This window comes from Tachysurus fulvidraco, chromosome 2 (genome assembly GCF_022655615.1).
Source record: "Tachysurus fulvidraco isolate hzauxx_2018 chromosome 2, HZAU_PFXX_2.0, whole genome shotgun sequence".
NCBI classification, from domain to species: Eukaryota; Metazoa; Chordata; class Actinopteri; order Siluriformes; family Bagridae; genus Tachysurus; species Tachysurus fulvidraco.
The window spans coordinates 1,580,857-1,599,126 of NC_062519.1; the positions used below are offsets into that span (position 1 = coordinate 1,580,857).

The following is an 18,270-nucleotide window of genomic DNA, read 5'->3' on the forward strand; positions in this document are numbered from 1 at the left end:
TTTACATTTTATCTCGGAAATGTAGTGGAGTAAAAGTGAAAGTTGACAAATTTAAATAGCGAAGTAAAGTACAGATACGTGACATTTCTACTTTCATATTTCTAACGAAGTATTTGTACTTTGTTACAGTACAACACTGATAAAGACGAATGTTTTTTTATTTAGAGTTTTTGTCATATTTCCTAGTAGCCAATACTGTTTTAAGTACTGTTTTACCTTTTAAATCATGACATATTGTCCACATGTATTCAACAACAAAAACAGCGATTACAATAAACTTTATATCCTGTAAGTTGAAAAAATGCACTTATTGCCTCAGATGCAGCTGTTTACATAAAATGTTAATATAATGACGCACTTGTCTGACCATATATAAAGCCATGATACCAATTTTGATGACACATAATTATTTAAAAAATACGAGGTTTCCACCCGACAGCAATGATATGTAGCCTAAATTTGTTGTTTTATCAGCAGCAACAGCGTGTAACTAACTTATTCCTACTTGACCTAAGCTCAAATTTCACATTAAATGTCATTTTAATGTAGGATTATGTCCAATTTTAATATGCAACCTGAAGCAATGAAGCATGTTTGTGCAATTAATTTTAAAGCTTAGTGGTTTGTGTGTCGTGACCAATACATTTGGGAAACAGTGACACTGATCTATTTCAGTTATTGTTCTGGATCTTCTACATCTGAATATGAATGATTCAGCTCCCCAACTGCTGGAAATGTGGGACGTGTTCTAACGCTTCACCACCATAACTGATTTATCCTGGAAAAAAGGTCTGAGGAGAGACTCCTGTCATATACCAGGCCTGGGGAGTTTCTTAGGCTTAATGCTGAAAAACACAACAGGACAGAATTACAGACAAATTTAAACACATTGCTTATGAACAACAGAAGCATAAATACACACATTAGATGTGACATTTTACAGCACACAGTGAATATTACACAATATCATACAGTAAAGAGACCGTAAGTCAGTAACTCACTCTAGTGTCTTCAGTGTACAGTGTGGATCCTTCAGTAGATCAGAGAGCAGCTTCGCTCCTGATTCTCCTGTATTATTACTGAGCAGATGCAGTTCTCTCAGGTGTGATGAGAAGTTTGACCTCAGAGCTGAAGCCAGAGCAGCACAACCTTCATCTGTAATACTGCAATTATACATCCTGCAAGAAAGAAACCCTTCTCACACTTAACACTCTCAGTTTTAGTATTGAAAACATGAACTACACAAAATCTTTATATACAGTACATTTACTCTCCATCTCACACACAACAACAATGACAATATATCAGATCACTACAGTTACAGTTACCACAGAGGAGAACTGGATGTTGTAGTGTTTATTAAAACTGAGTGTGTGTGTGTGTGTGTGTGTGTGTGTGTGTGTGTGTGCATGTGTGTGTCTGTGTGCGTGCATGTGTGTGTCTGTGTGCGTGTGTGTATGTGTGAGTGTGTGTGCATGTGTGAGTGAGTCTGTGTCTGCGTGCGTGTGTGTGTGCCTGCGTGCGTGCGTGCGTGTGTGTGCGTGTGTGTGCGCGTACTTCAGTATCTCCAGTTTACAGTGTGGATCCTTCAGTCCATCACAGAGCAGCTTCACTCCTGAATCCTGCAGTTTATTGTGACTCAGGTTCAGTTCTCTCAGACTGCAGGAGTTTGAGCTGAGAACTGAGGACAGAACTCTACAGCTTTCCTCTGTCAGATCACAGTCCCACAGACTGGAAGAGAAATGATGAAGTGTTTGATTTATTTCTCAGATAGTGAATTGAGGTGTTTCCATCAATGAGAAATAAAGTGTCCACCTGAACACAAGGTTCTAATGTCAGGATAAAAATATAACATGAACATCTGTGTACAGATGTGACAAGTAAGAATGCACATCACAGAGAAAAGGATCCTGCGATTTCTCACCACATCACATTCTCTAGCTCTGAAAACACGACCAATAGAGTTCAGTCGTGTGTAATTCTCTGTCACGTATACTGAAGCCAGTAACATGCTTGATTTCTTTAATTCTCTCAACTTTCACATTATATACTTTAGTCGTATATAAATCTTTGTGAACTTTTGTGCAGACGTGTTATTCTGTACATCTATAACCATGACCTTTATACTGTATTTAAGTGTGTACGTTTTACTCATTTGTTGTCCTATTTACGGCCGTAGTAAGTTATGAGGACACAGAGATCCAGACCTGTCATTTTTAATTATTGATGGTCAATAATAAACTCCCAAAAACAAAAACTGTTGAAATGCTGGGTGACGAGAGAGAGAGAGAGAGAGAGAGAGAGAGAGAGAGAGAGAGAGAGAGAGAGAGAGAGAGAGACTGTCCAGGAGTTGGCGGACACTTTAAACTTTTTTTTTAAAGACAGATTCACAATTAACCTGCCTGATCTGTCTGGACTTCTTACTGTACCCTCAAACACAAACGATCTAGATGTAATGAATAACAGCATCGGCGCTATATTCACTAGCACATTAGACACTGTTGCAGCAATAAGATTAAAGAAAGTCAGAGACAAAACACCTGCACCGTGGTATAATAGCCATACTCACACCCTCAAGAGAGAAACCCGTAACCTCGAGCGAAAATGGAGAAAAACTAAATTAGAGGTTTTTAGAATTGTGTATAAGGACAGTATGTCCAGCTACAGACAGGCTCTAAAATCTGCTAGGGCTGAGCACCTGAGCTCATAGAAAATAACCAGAACAACCCCAGGTTTTTATTTAGCAGTTTAACTAGTTTAACAAAAACACAGTAATGTGAACACACTATTTCATCACAGTTCAGTTGTGAGGATTTTAGAGATTCTTCACTGATAAAATCAAAAGCATCAGGAACAAAATAGGTGATGTTCAACATGTGAGAGCAGCTTGTGACTCAGTCTCACCTAAAGCTCTACACTCACAGCTACAGAGCTTTACAAGTACAGGACAGGAAGAGTTAGATAAGCTTATTACTACAGCTAAATCAACAACCTGTTCACTAGACCCAATCCCAACTAAATTACTAAAAGAAGTGTTATATAAAGCTGGTGAGCCTCTTCTTAATATAATTAACTCCTCGTTATCTTTAGGTTACGTCCCTAAATCCTTCAAGTTGGCAGTTATTTGGCCCCACATTAAGAAACCTAATTTAGATCCTAATGAACTATTAAATTACAGACCTATTTCACATCTTCCATTTATGTCTAAAATACTAGAAAAGGTTGTTTTTGCTCAACTGAGCTCCTTCTTACAGGAGAACAATATCTTTGAAGAGTCTCAGTCAGGTTTCAGGCCACATCATAGCACAGAAACTGCACTTGTTAAAGTTACAAACGACTTGTTCTTAGCTTCGGACCAAGACTGTATGTCCCCATTAGTTCTACTTGACATTAGTGCTGCATTCGACACTATAGATCACAACATTCTCCTAGATCGCTTACAACATTACACAGGTATTCATGGACAGGCTTTAAGTTGGTTTAGATCCTACCTGTCTGATCGATACCATTTTGTAGAATTAAATGGTGAATCTTCCAGCTTATTGCCAGTTAATTATGGGGTCCCTCAAGGATCAGTCCTTGGACCCCTGCTCTTCTTGATATACATGCTTCCATTAGGGAACATTATAAGAAGACATAAGATTAATTTCCAATGTTATGCTGACGATACGCTGTTACTACACAAAACGCGGTTGTAGCTGCCTCTCTACATTACTACGATAGAAAAGAGGTGTTATTTGTGTAGTAACAGCGTTTAGCTCAGGAGTTATTGACTCGGGAAACTCCAACCTGTGAATATGTGGCCAACTTCCTGCTCCTTCAGTTCTCTCCAGTGCTGGTCCTTTAGGTCAAAGCTGATCCTAAGCCTGATCGTAAGCCTTTCTTCGCTTTCTTTCTTTGTTTTTATCCTCCATATCAATGTTAAAACTGCTTTCTGCTAATGTCACACATGCGCACTGAACACTCTCTCTGCCCATATTGACAAGAAAAGACACGCCCCTTTCTGCTCATTGGCTACATGTTTGTTTTGAATTTTGTTTTTGATTTTTTTATTATTCGGCCCGACTCAGTTTTCTGAAGCATTTCTCAAAAATCGGAGAACTGCCTTTAACTGTTCCCTTTTTTTTGAGTAGTGTATATATAGTCTATTGTAAAGACTTCTGTTTAAAAGGTTCTATAGAAATAAAGATATAATGATTAGAATAAATCCTCAAAATTTAAGGGTGTGTGTGAGTGTGTGTGTGTGTGTGTGTGTGTGTGTGTACCTCAGTATCTCCAGTCTACAGTTTGGATCCTTCAGTCCATCACAGAGCAGCTTCACTCCTGAATCCTGCAGTTTATTCTTAGTCAGGTCCAGATGTCTCAGACTGGAGGATTTTGAGCTGAGAACTGAGGACAGAACTCTACAGCTTTCCTCTGTCAGATTACACTTAATTAGACTGGAAGAGAAATGATGAAATATCAGAACACTGATCTCAAACACACAAACACAGCCATAATCCAGCTAAAGTTGAAAATGTAACAGAAATGTCAGTGTGTTTGTGTCACACACACAAATCAGAGGACAGGACACCACATCAGCACATTTACAGGAGCAGGGACGTCTTTCTGCACTCCACAATCTCTCAGCTACAATTTATTATAAGACCATTAGGTCATGTACATAACACACACATGTGAGAGCGAGCAGCCTACAAACACTACACTCTGATCTGTGTTCAAGTTTCTACACCCAACACTGCAGATACAGTGCATTTTATTACAGAACATAAAGAATTATACAGCTGTACACTACCAGGTAATAACATGACAATACTAGTCATACTTTACACTCAGTTATATGTTGGATTTCACAGAGACACTAAAACAGTTGGTGTGTGTTGTTCTCTGTGCTCGTACACGTACAAATCTGTCACATCCAGAAATCTGATTTTACACAAACACTGGTTCAGGTGTTTGGTGTGGACCTGAGTACAGGTGGAGTGTTCACTTACATCCAAACTAAAGAGAAAGATTATATAAACGATTCTTGATTATGATTTTTTAAGAAATATAGATGTGTAAAAATCTCTCATTTATCATAAACAATGTAAATAAAGGATATTAGAAAGAACATTGTACTGTTTACTACAGATGTCACTGTTACTATTTCAACACAAATTAGTGAACCCTTCTTTCTCCACAGAGTAAATGGGATCATGTCTTTCATGCCTCCACAACTGAGAAGTGAACGTGGGGTTTTCTTCTCAAATCTGAGCTCCTTCCCTGTTTACAGAGTGACGTCACATCAGCACGACTGCACACAGCATCAGAAATAAACAAAGTCAAACTTCTTACCTTTAAATGAGTGACACTGTATATACACAAGTATTAGCTTTAGATGGATCAACATACAGACATTCGTTTGTTCAATCTAAAACACTGAATATACACATAGCAGGAAATCTAACCCACCTTGTAGGTAAAAATCTAACACAACACTACTGTGTGTCACACTAAAGGGTTTGTGTAGGGGGGCTTCAGGGGGCTATAAGTGACATGGTACTTCCTGAAGAGTGTAGTGTATATTGTATAATACACAGTGTGGAACTAGCTTTGAACAGCACAACCTCCCCAAACCTAGCAAGGTAAGTGAGACGTCCGACTCCAAGGTAGCTGTCAGAATCAAAACACATCATTTAACTTCAACAATTTAACTGTCATTATTGTCTTCTCTTATGGAACACAGTATTAATAAAAAATAATGTGTCAGATACGATCACAATACACCTTCCAAGTCAGTGCTTTAACCCAGGACTAGACAAAAGAAGTTAGCACCTAATTCACCTCTGTAACTCAGTTATAACACTCAACTTAAGCTGAATACAAGACCATATTCAATACAATAAAGAAAATCCACCTCCACTCTTTCCAGTATGGTACAATTCAGTATTTTGTTCCCAGTCCAATAAGAGCTCAAGTGATATCAGACCTCAGAGTCTGTAAACCTTTAGCCCAATGTGTAATATTTTATCAGTACACTCTAAAAAATGATTCATGCGGTTAGTTTGTAAAACTTAAAATAAACAATATTTTCAGCATAAAATAATTAAGTTTGTAATATGTACTTGTATTGGTGAGTTGATAACTCATTTTAATAAGTCTTTCAAAATTAAAATAAAGAATACTGTCTTAACATAATTATATATCGATTTTGAACACACACTTTTACCTTCTCGTAACAACAGAAAAATATTAAGTTAGTGAAACTTGTATATCTAGTGAGCATCCTTTAGAAGTTGAGTAAAGGCGGAATTTGCCCGGACGTGTTTTTCTGCCAGAGAAGGACTACTAGGAGCCGGAGAAACAGGAGAATCGAGGCTATATAGGTAAGTTAATATTTTTGCTTTGTTTTAATCTCAGCAGCTACCAACTGTATGCACAAAAAATCGTTGACTTAAGTAAAGTTGTCCGCAGATTCACAGATTCGATTTTCCCGAGTCAATAACTCCTGAGCTAAACACTGTAACACCTCTTTTCTCTCGTAGTAATGTAGTGAGGCGGCTACAACCGCGTTTTCCTCAAAATCAGCTTTCCTCCATGGTGGACAAAATACATATAAACCTAAATATGAAACACAATGAATGCGGCAAACGTTACTTAAGTAAATCTTTGTTGTCACACACTAAACTGAAAAGACAGTTTGAGCTAAGCTAATTCATCGATTCTAAAGTTAATAGACGTTTAGCTAGCTAGTGTGTTCAAAATAGGCATTATGTTTTGTTTTACAGTGGCAGGTAAATGATGTTAATTGATATCGAATATGTTTAGTGTCGTCCGAATTTAAAGTTTACACTGGGTTGATTAAGACACACACACACACACATATATGCATACATGTATATACATACATACATACATACGTATACACACACACACATACAGTATGTATACATACATGTACATACATACATACATACATACATACATACATACATACATACATAAACCTGTAACAAGTTAAATAGTTAACTAATAAGGAAGTTAATTTAAGCACAATACCTAACATGACAATGTGTGTGCATGCCATTTTTACCTGCTTTGTCGTTTTCACAGTTGATCCATCTTGTAACCTTGTAAACCTTGAGCTTTTTGTAAATTTGCCATTACAACATTTGAGTTTTTATTTTTCTTTCATATACAATCTGCAGCATTATGTTTGATGGTTAGGCAGCTGACAAGATTTAACTCCTGTGTCTAATGTCCTGTTCCTTTCCTTGTCTTAAAACACTGACATTGATTTTGATCTACTTAGGATGATGAGGTACCACAAATTTTGACCCAGCCAACGGCAGTATTATTATTGAGGGAACGGAAGTCCTGCAAGACCTGGATGTATCCAGTGCCTGTGCCCTGCTAGGGCTGGTATATGCTCTCAACCTCAGCTACCCAAAGGAACTAAAAAATACTTTTGAGGTGTTTCAGAAAATAATTCTTGAGCTGGATGGTCTGAAAGCTAGGCCGAAGGTAATGTCTTTAAACAATAAACTGTTGTATTCCTGAAATGTTACATGTAAAAAAAATTAATACTTTGCAAAAAATTTAAAAAAAGGAAGAAAACTTTTAGTTTCAGCTAGGTGGACCCAATAAGCTGACAATTGTGTCTGTTGTAGGAATTCATTTTCCACGTTCCCTGTGATTTATTGTTATTATTTTATTTTATTCTGATATGTACCTACCAGAAAAATACTTGATTCTTTACTTGACTTTATTTGAAAAAAATACTTTAGTCCTGGATAATTATCTTTTTGTCAAAGCATTGTTTTGTCAAAGCACTCTTCTTGTACATAAGTTGACATTGGTTTTATAATAAACCAGTTTCATCATAAAACTGGAATTGCTGTGTTATTTCTCCTGACTGAAGTGAAATAAGTTACTTGTACTCAAAAAAATTAAGGTAACAATTTGCATGGACATATCTAAGTAGAATGGAATCAAAATAAAGAAGTTAGAATAGCTTAAATTATGTAATTTGACCACTTAATATCACCAAAACTTTGAAATTAAAATTAAGTTGTTTCAACTTAATTAAGCTCTTAGAGGTTAAGTCAAATCATGTTGGTTGTACTAAACAAATTGGGTTAGTCTAACTATAAAAGGTACATGATATCTACTTAATAATGACTGAGTTAAAGCTACTTAAAAAGATGCATGCAAATTGTTACCTTAATTTTTTTAAGTTGAGCCAGCGTTTTATTTTTTAGAGTATACTTAATGATGAACAGAGAATAAAACCAGTCTGTTAACGTTGTACAACAAAAATATAGATTAACTACAGCTGCTTATAAATACAAATACAGTTCTCCAAAATCTCCAAAATCCACAGAAAGTTTCGAAAGAACGAAACCTGACGTCTCTTCAACAGTAATGGTGATAAACCTGACCGACCGCCACGTGCAACCGTCTTTGTGTTCACCGTCTGTTTTTACCACATCCACCATCTTCTGATGCAGTGAACCAGACAAAAAACTGTCTATAATTCAACTACAACAGATTAACAACAATCACGACCCAAGAACAAGAATGTGATCATTAACAGTTTGGTGTCTTTGTCGAGCTCCAAGTAGAAAAACAGGACTTTTTAATAACAGCGGTCACGACACTACACTCACCTGTGACACATTATTCATCCTCTCTCTTTTTACCTGCTTGTACACTTGATAAGCAAAGAACAAAAACAACCCCATCAAAATAAAAGTCTTCATATAAAAAGTCACATTTAAACTCCATCCTCTACAAACAGGTCAGTGTTAGAGAAAGAAAATCTTCATCACACATCTGAGTTCGCTGCCTAGCTTGTTTCTAACATAATAAGAAGATAAAGCTGAACATTTTCCCACTTCGTCTGTCCAATGTGTCGAGGTCCAAAATGATGACTGATGTTTTATTTACCACGAGCTCAGTCCTTAGTAAAGTTTAGCAGTAGTGCAGACTGAAGGAGACTTTTGTTTTTCCTTCGTATTGGGGTCAGTTTTTACAAAGCATTTATGTTTTATTTTAATAGAAAGAACAATTGAGTAAAAAAGCCATGACAGAGTGAATCTCCCCACAACACTGTCACACACAACAAAAGATGAGGAACTTCAACATAAAGAGATACTTGAAGGACATTAGAGTGTTTTAATATTTACTTTTTATATTTTCTATCCATATTGATCCCATTTTGTCAGTCTGATGTTTTTTCTCATCTGTGAGAGTTTTGTTAAATGTCACTTTCAAAATAAACAGAACAGAAAAAGTATTTCACTGGTGTTTAGTTCAGAAATGTCTTTAGTACTTAAATACATGCAGTTATTTTGTATAGATGTTTTTACATCAATTTTAGAGAACACTTAATGTTTCATGATTCATATATAAAAGCTATAAAATGATACTTTTATATGATGTTATAAGATTTTGTCCATGTGGCCCAGCCCTCAGCTCAGATATAACATGTTAGTGTAAAAAGTGACACAATCTCCTGTAAAAGTACCAGAGCTTTGTGTAAAGATGATTAGAGGAACTATTAACACACATTAATCCAAACAGTGCAGTTAAGTGTTACATTAAAATAATAAACCATGCAGTAATACATTTATAAATAAAAATACTCACTCAGCTTTTCTGGAGGCTTTGACCACTGGCAGCAGCATCAGAAGACATTCATGTGATTGATCATATTTCCACAAATCAAACTCATCCAGCTCCTCTTCTGAGCTCAGTAACACAAACACCAGAGCTGACCACTGAGCTGGAGAGAGTCTGGTTCCTCTGAGACGACTGTAACCTCCTCTGTTCAGGTAAGTTTGTACTTCCTGCACTAGAGAACGATCATTCAGTTCATTCAGACAGTGGAACAGATTGATGGATTTCTCTGGAGATGGATTCTCCCTGATCTTCTCCTTGATGTACTCCACTGTTTCCTGTTTGCTGTGAGATCTGCTTCCTGTCTGTGGCATTAAGCCTCGTAAGAGAGTCTGATTGGACTCCAGTGAGAGACCCAGAAGGAAGCGGAGGAACAGGTCCAGGTGTCCATTCTCACTCTGTAAGGCCTTGTCCACTGCACTCCTGAGGAGATCAGACATGTTTGACTTCCTGAAAAGATCAGACAGATCAGAGGTTTGATGTTCTGTTACATTTCTGCTGATGAAGGAGAGAAACATGTATAAAGCAGCCAGAAACTCCTGAACACTCAGATGTACAAAGCTGAACACCTTCCCCAGGTGAAGACCAAACTCCTCTCTGAAGATCTGGGTACACACTCCTGAGTACACTGACACTTCTCTGACATCAATGCCACACTCTCTCAGGTCTTCCTCATAGAAGATCAGGTTTCCTTTCTCCAGCTGGTGGAAAGCCAGTTTTCCCAGTGCCATGATAGTCTCTCTGGTCTGCTGAGGATCAGGGTCACATTTCTGATGGTACTTTTGGTCCTTGTGTTTGATCTGAAAGATCAGGAAGTGTGTGAACATTTGAGTCAGAGTCTTGGGGATCTCTCCACCCTCTACTTCACCCAACATTCTCTCTAGAACAGTGGCTGACATCCAGCAGAAGACTGGGATGTGGCACATGATGTAGAGGCTTCTTGAAGATTTCAGGTGTGTGATGATTTTATAGCCCAGGCTCTGGTCACTGATCCTCTTCCTGAAGTACTCCACTTTCTGAGGATCACTAAAGCCTCGTATCTCTGTTACCTGGTCTACACACTCAGGAGGGATCTGACTGGCTGCTCCTGGTCTTGTGGTTATCCAGAGGAGAGCAGAGGGAAGCAGATTTCCCTCGATGAGGTTCGTCAGCAGCACATCCACTGAGGCTGACGCTGTCACATCACACAATCTCTCATTCTTCTGGAAATTTAGAGGAAGTCGACATTCATCCAGACCATCAAAGATCAACACCACTTTGTAGGAGTCACAGTTTATTGATCCCAGTTTTCTTATTTCTGGGGAAAAATGATGAAGAAGATTCATGAGACTGAGATTTTGCTGCTTCATCAGATTCAGCTCTCTAAAGGGAAGTGGAAACATGAAGGTGACGTCCTGATTTGCTTCTCCTTCAGCCCAGTCCAGGATGAACTTCTGTACAGAGACGGTTTTTCCAATTCCAGCAACTCCTTTAGTCAGCACAGTTCTGATGGACTTGTCTTTAAAGAGATCATTACATTTGATGGGTGTCTCCTGTGTTGCTGGTCTCCTGGACGCTGTCTCAATCTGTCTCACCTCATGTTCATTATTGACGTCTCCACTCCAACCCTCTGTGATGTAGAGCTCAGTGTAGATCTCATTCAGAAGTGCTGAGCTTCCAGGCTGTGAGATGCCTTCATTAATTCTTTCACACTTCTCTCTCAGATTGGACTTCAACTTTGTCTGACACACAGAACCTAAAAACTCTAATAAACAAAGTAATAACATGTTTTAATGTAAAATCACTGAGCTCAATATAAAATGTACATTTATTTCAGTTCCTGCTGTTCGTTCCTGATTGATGTACTAAATATTACTGAAGGATCAGGACCATTGTACAGAGTAACCACAAGCTGGACCATGAACAGAACAGAAAAGCAGCAGATTTACATGATACTAAAATTACATTTAAAACTAAAAGTGTTCATATCTAAAACTATTTCCTCTCTCTAAAGTGAAGCTGATGGAATAAAGTCATGACTCAGAGCTCTTACTGTTGTACAGTGTGTTAGCGAGATCTGTGTGGTTCATGTTCTTCAGGACGTGTAGTGTGATCTTCAGCGCTCCCTCTCTGACACTGTGCAGATCCTCCTCATCCTCCACCTCCCTCTCAGTGCATGCTGGGTAATCTGGACTCAGGAGCTTCCTAAACCTCTTCAGCTCATTCTTTATCAGAGTGATGACTTTGTGTTCCAGCTCCTGGTTAGAAACACAGAGGAACAGATCTAAATATTATCATTTTACAGTGAGAGATGATTTTATTAAAAAAAGTAGATGTCTCTTTTTATTATCACATTTAAACTTAGAACTGAAATTCTGATTACTCATAAAACTGATTACCCATAATGCTGCTGCACATCAAGACATTACAAGGGATCACAACACACACAATACACACTAAACACACACACACACACACACACACACACACACACACCTTGAACATGGAGTCCAGATGATTTTTGCTGATGTTTGATTTCTTCTTTTGTGGTCTGTGAACAAACAAAAACACATCATGTGATATGGACGTATTGGACGTATATGGATGTATTCATAGCTGCACAAATCACACACTAATAAATACACACACAGATATTTAACACTATCCTCTTAACACAATACACTGATTTCAGGATTTCCTAACTGACACCCACATGTTTAGAAACAAGTGACGTGATGTGACATATGGCTAAGTACAGTGACCCATACTCAGAAATTGTTCTCTGCATTTAACCCATCCAAAGTGCACAAACACAGCAGTGAACAGAGCAGTGGGCAGCCATTTATGCCGCGGCGCCCGTGGAGGAGTTGGGGGGGGGTTCGGTGCTTTGCTCAAGGGCACCTCAGTCGTGGCCGGCCCGAGACTCGCACCCACAACCTTAGGGTTGAGAGTCAGACTCTCTAACCATTAGGCCAGGACTTCCCCCAAATGTTTGGGTAAATGAATAAAATGTTTATATTGTCATTAATGTCCCAGGTGTAAATGTTCTTCTGTAGCACCACAGACCCTCCAGCTCAGGGACTGCAGACTGAACTGAACTCTTAAAGCACTTTTCCTCACTGCCAGTCCGAGAGCTGCAGCACTGCACAGTTTAGTGTTTTACTGCTTCAACACCCGATAAAGCTCATGAAGGGCTTCATAATGAGACGAGTGAGTTTGATCAGGTGGAACACTGCTGGAAAACACCTCACTATACTGACCTCACATCAGTAGAACTGTCTCTGTCTCTGAAGTATATTGGATGTTCCATTGACCGGTCACTCTTCATGGACACACAGCTGGGTTCTGGTGAGTCTGATCTCTTTCCCTCCATCATTCTAGAATTACAACAGAAATATCAGCAATAATTAATACTCTGCTGTCTCAGCACTGTTAAACAACGTGTTCATCATTAAACACCAATAATTCCATCTTTTTAATTCAGATCCAGTCTGTACACTTATTCAAACAGGAGACAGGCTTCATAAGTCAGGAATTACACTGATATCAGGAGTCCCAATCACAGCTAACTGACTCAGCTGGGTCTTAAAGCCTGTAGAGTTCACTGACACAAAGCTCTGCTGCTCTTATGCTCCACATTACACCGTCCTTTTTACTCTTCTCTCAGTGAATGATTTGTCTAAACTGTTCTTAGATCAGATCAGTGATATATTCACTGCTATTAAACACCTTAAAGCAAAGTTGAGTTCCTGTGTTAACTAGTGAGTGTTTAGAGATACAGATGTGTTCCCATTAGATGGTGTGTATTTACAACCCAGTCTCAGGGCAGTTAGTCACATCGGTTACGAAATGTAATCTATTTGATTTGTGTTCGTGGAGACTGAGCTCCCTTTTAACGTGTCAAAAAGCACAGACTTTCGATCTAATGTATTTCAATATGAAGCATCTTTCGTGTCTGCACGGCGTTTTTCTTTCCACCACTCGGAAGCAAATTTGCTCATTTGTTATTCCTTTTTAAACTTTAAGCACTACATTACTCAACATTTAACCAGGAGATTTTATCCTTGTTTTCATTGCTTTATATTCTGTAGGGTACTAACCATTACTAATGCCGACTCTCAGATCAGAATTCGTGGCTTGCAGAAATCACCCAATCACAAACGCGGATGCCCGCCTTACCCGTGAGCCTCGAAAGCCTGAAAGCTCTTTGATATTAATAAAAAGATAAATCTTTCGTTCATTCGCAGTTCATCTAGTTATTACAGCAATAAAAAACAAGGATAAAATCTCCTGGTTAAATGTTGAGTAATGTAGTGCTTAAAGTTTAAGAATGAATAACAAATGAGCAAAATTGCTTCCGAGTGGCAGAAAGAAAAACGCCGTGCAGACACGAAAGATGCTTCCTATTGAAATACATTAGATCGAAAGTCCGTGCTTTTTGACGCGTTAAAAAAGGGAGCTCCGTCTCCGAGAACATTTCGTAACCGATGTGACGAACTGCCGTGAGACTGGGTGTGTGTTTGTTGCTGGTGAATGCAAAAGTTTGTCACCTCTCGTCTTTCTTTAAGTCCTGTTTTCCAGACACACTCATGTTGGAGGTCACGTCTCCTTCTCCAGATTACAGCAGGACACACGTTTACTTCACTCCAACATCGGTGTGTTAAATTAAACCCTGAATCAGCACAGAGTTCACTTACAGGTAATAGTCACGCTATAAAGTTATAAAACAACTTGTGTACATTAAAGCTTCAGAACAAAGCCACAAAACTCTTCTGCATCTAGTGTCACTTCAGTGTGTTTATATATTAGAGCTTTAGATACTCACTGTGTTTTTACTCCTCAAATCTTTTATTTTTCACTCGTCACAAAATGGAGCTGCTGACTTTCACTTTCATTACAGTTTATACTGCAGATGGGGGAAGGGCAGAGACACAGACACACGCAGTGTATTAGTAAATGTTGAAAAATAACATGAACTTAGATAATTAATAAATGCTATCAACGTATTGCTCATTGTTAGCTCCCATTAACAAATGTAAGCTTATTGTGAAACACAACAGTTATATTTCTACCATAAACCTATACAATTTAGAGTCTTTACTCACCACTTGCTGTTTTCTGCTCGAGAAAATGGTGGCTGTAAATGGTGTACTGCTCAAGCTGATACACGCCTTCAGGGGCGGATCTAGGATTTCACCTTTAGGGGGTTTAGCCCTCAGTGAGAATTTAAAACAAGAAGAGTTTTATATTATATATTATATGACTACATAGTAAGCCAAAAGTTCTGGTATTATTTAAAATGGCAAAAGTGGACACCAAAATTTTATGCATGATGTAATGATGCCAGTCTTGGATCAAATCAGTTCATGTGTGTGCATTCTCTACAAACAGTGATGTATGCAGTCATTAATAAACTAATATTCACAAGACGAAGACCAAATCCATAAATGTTATTTTCATTTAGTATTGAATGGATTGTTTGCATTAATATTTTGTTTGTTCTATCAACTCTGGTAATAAGAATAGTGACATTTCACTGCTTTTGGTCGCCGTCTTCACGGTTTTCCGCTGATTAACGTTATAGATAAACGCCTCCAGCTCTGGCTGCGCGTGCCTGTGCTTCTCCGTTCTAATAAAGCAGACAGCTCATGACGCACTTTTAAAACACTACAGCGCACGCGCGTAAAATCAAAGTAAAAAAATCGCTCTTGGATCAAACTGATAAATAATTTTCTTTCCCATCGACTGCATTTTAACGTAATTTTTATTTTTTATTTATGAAAGTGGCTGAGATCACAGACAGGGGGCTGCCACCCTAAGAAAGGTCTAGAACTGCCCCTGCACGCCTTGACCAGCCTTGGCCTTCCTTATCCTTACTCGATTTGACACCTTACCACGAATTAATACAGAAAACATGGATTCACTTAGCAGTTTATATAAAACTTTCAAATGGAGTACAGCGATGTTTGGTGGTTAAATATACTAATTAATGTTATATAATGTTTTACTGACTCCTATATAGCAATAACACAAACGATAACAAGTAATTTGTTATAATTTAGTAGCTACATCTACAATATTAGTGCATATATATGTGTGTATATATATATATTTCCATACTGAAAGTCTATAAAACGCATAACGTTGCTTGTTGGCGTTACGCTGTTTCTATCAGTCAGATGGCGCCTGTAAATACTTCCGTGCGCTGTTGTGCGTGCGTGATGATTTAAGGACAGTGTTCAAGATTTGAAGACAAGTGAAAGTGCTATATATTTAAATATTATAGTCTAAAATGTGCAGTTTTACTGTATTGGGGTCATAAAACCCTTGACCACCATTTGCCTCGTGCAGTGCAACACATCTCCTTCATATAGAGTTGATCAGGTTGTTGATTGTGGCCTGTGGAATGTTGGTCCACTCTTCTTCAATGTGTGAAGCTGTACATTGGCAGGAACGCTGTTCACTGTACACGCTGTGGTATACGCCGATCCAGAGCATCCCAAACATCTACTGTGTATTCCTCACATTCAGAATGTTCCAACCTTCAACAGAGGTCACATTGCACCTGAAGCACAGGAAAAGTAATACATCTGTCATTTAAAAAAATAAATCTTTTTAGAAAGGGAACACTTTAACTGAAAAATATATTGTTATAATAAAGAGCACTATGGGAATCGCTTTGGGTGTGTCCAACTGTGGAAGCTCTTATGACACCACATCTGTCTTTCAGCTCCGCCCCACCTATATCAGCCAGGTCGACCCCAGTCTACGCCATTCACACTTCCCGTGTGAGACTGCAGCAAGCTCTCTCAGCGCATCCCATCTCATTTCGAACACAACATCAGTGGAGGGATTGTGGTGAGTGACAACCTTAAATTTGGAATAGCGACCGCGTCATGGCAAGCTATTCTGTTCTCCCTATTGCGTATTTATTTACAGCAGTAGGCGACATCTAGTTTACTTGGGTTTAGGCATCAAGGCGGACCTACCGAAGGTTTAATTGCCTAATTCAAGACTAACGTGTTGTGACGAGTCTTTAGATTGCACTATGTCGACGGAGATTACCCCGCCAAAGGGCATAAGTTGAATCTAAGGAGGCTGTATCCCACCCTTGTCCATCATCATGTGGAGTTACTATCTCGGGCAGGGACCCTCACTCTATGTGCATCGTGTGTATGGGCCCGAAGCACGCTCAAATGTCGCTAGTGGACCCGCAGACGTGCACTCACTGTGTGTCAATGCCGGTGAAAATCTTGGAACGGAGGCTGAAAGTTTCGGTGGCTAACAAGCAGGACCCTTGCCTGTCTGAAGTGGCCTCAACATCAACTAACCATCTCCTGCGAGCTAGTAAGAGCTGGGTGGACATGATGGAAGCCAAATCCCCGGACATGCCTCCATGTTTTGATGGCCTGCTCACGCAGGAGGATGACAAACTGGGGAACGAGGATGCAGATGGTGATGTTAACTCTGACCTTCTCGATTTGGGCATGGACGACGAAGAGGAGGAATACAATTCCCTCTTCCCAGTCCAGCAGTCTAGACCAGTGGACCCCAACATTTTTTTCACCACAGACCGGTCAATGTTTGATCATTTTACCGCGGCCCGCTGGGGGTGGGGGGTGGCGGCTATACAATTAAATTAGAATTAATAATTCTAATTTAATTGTATTTAAGCATGCCTTTTTTTTTATCTCACTACAACACTAAATCAATGAGAACCCTGAGCTTGTTTCTTTTCAATGAGACGGTTCCATCTGGGGTATAGGAGACAATGACACCCGAAGTGTGTTGCTTATGTCCAGTTTATTCCGTTGTTTTGTTTTGGTTGCTGTCTCTGCAGAAAACCCCACTTCACACAGATAGCATGTTGGAAATGGCGATAGCGATTTAATTGCTGTGGTGACAATCTCAGGGTAACTCGCCATGACTTTAATCCAGAACACCGGCAGAGTTTCTAACTTTCTAACAAAGTCTGTTTCGTAACACAAACACAATATACACGTACACCAAGCACTGTTAAACATGACAAAGTACCGGTGAACAGAGAGAAGAGCGATACACACTTTCTCTCCACCAAAGCTACAACACCACTGCCACTTGCAGCCGCTCAGCTCCAGACGTCACCTAAACCCGGCCCGATATCATTATATTTTGTGCATGCACGGTATTGGTGCGGCTTTAGGTGACGTCTCTCAGCTCCCGGTTAACTCCTCAATGGAAAGTCGCACAAACCCGAGAGAAATGCACCACAGTAAATAAAATGGAAAAATTTAATATTCCATTTGGTCAACAGACCGTTACTGGTCCGCAGCCTGGGGGTTGGGGACTACTGGTCTAGACCACCCAGAACAAACGATTCGGCCCCTCCTGCTGACTGCAGCCTGCACGAGGTGTGCAAACGGGCCACAGTAAAGTTGGGCCTAGCCTGGCCAGCCGCTAAAGCTGCCGAAGGAGTTGTAAGAGACCTTTATGATGGGAAAAGGATGCCGCCGGCCCACTCGGCAGCGAGACAGCTCCTGCCTGCCGTGCCTGTGTGCATGAAGGAGATGTCTCCATATTGGTCTAGCCCATTTAAGAGTAAGTTGTTGGAGATTCAAGGGATGGAGGAGCAGAAAAAAACAGAAACAG

The 18,270-nt window shown here is 39.3% G+C and overlaps 2 protein-coding genes and 1 long non-coding RNA gene across 3 annotated transcripts in view; 1 reads left to right on the top strand and 2 right to left on the bottom strand.

The window, feature by feature from the left end:
- Positions 1–14,943, bottom strand: part of LOC113661992 (NACHT, LRR and PYD domains-containing protein 14-like) — a 64,182-nt gene extending 49,239 nt beyond the window's left edge. Inside the window, exons 1-2 of the mRNA XM_047809892.1 lie at positions 14,748–14,943; positions 14,468–14,548 (exon numbers count right to left, since the gene is read on the bottom strand). The gene's annotated coding sequence lies outside the window, so the exon portion shown is untranslated. The remainder of the gene's footprint in view (positions 1–14,467; positions 14,549–14,747) is intronic.
- Positions 141–14,248, bottom strand: LOC113657236 (NACHT, LRR and PYD domains-containing protein 4-like). The gene is made up of 9 exons (XM_047809895.1): positions 14,193–14,248; positions 12,903–13,019; positions 12,139–12,193; positions 11,696–11,900; positions 9,634–11,407; positions 4,266–4,439; positions 1,558–1,731; positions 1,002–1,178; positions 141–845 (listed from the first exon to the last, which is right to left on the bottom strand). The coding sequence occupies exons 1-9, from the start codon at positions 14,231–14,233 to the stop codon at positions 809–811; spliced, it is 2,754 nt and encodes a 917-aa protein (XP_047665851.1). The 5' UTR covers positions 14,234–14,248; the 3' UTR covers positions 141–808.
- LOC125140705 lies at positions 6,136–7,544 on the top strand. The gene is made up of 2 exons (XR_007139912.1): positions 6,136–6,368; positions 7,295–7,544. It is a non-coding gene; the product is annotated as an uncharacterized LOC125140705 (long non-coding RNA).
- Positions 14,944–18,270: the final 3,327 nt, after the last annotated feature.

Bases quoted from the DNA above. Each gene is read 5' to 3' on its own strand.
- LOC113657236 (XM_047809895.1), bottom strand. From the start codon at position 14,233: ATGAGTGTGTCTGGAAAACAGGACTTAAAGAAAGACGAGAG. The intron at 13,020-14,192 runs GTGACAAACTTT...TTGTAATTCTAG, and splicing joins GACTTAAAGAAAGACGAGAG to AATGATGGAGGGAAAGAGAT. The intron at 1,179-1,557 runs GTACGCGCACAC...TCTTTCTTGCAG, and splicing joins TGTAAACTGGAGATACTGAA to GATGTATAATTGCAGTATTA.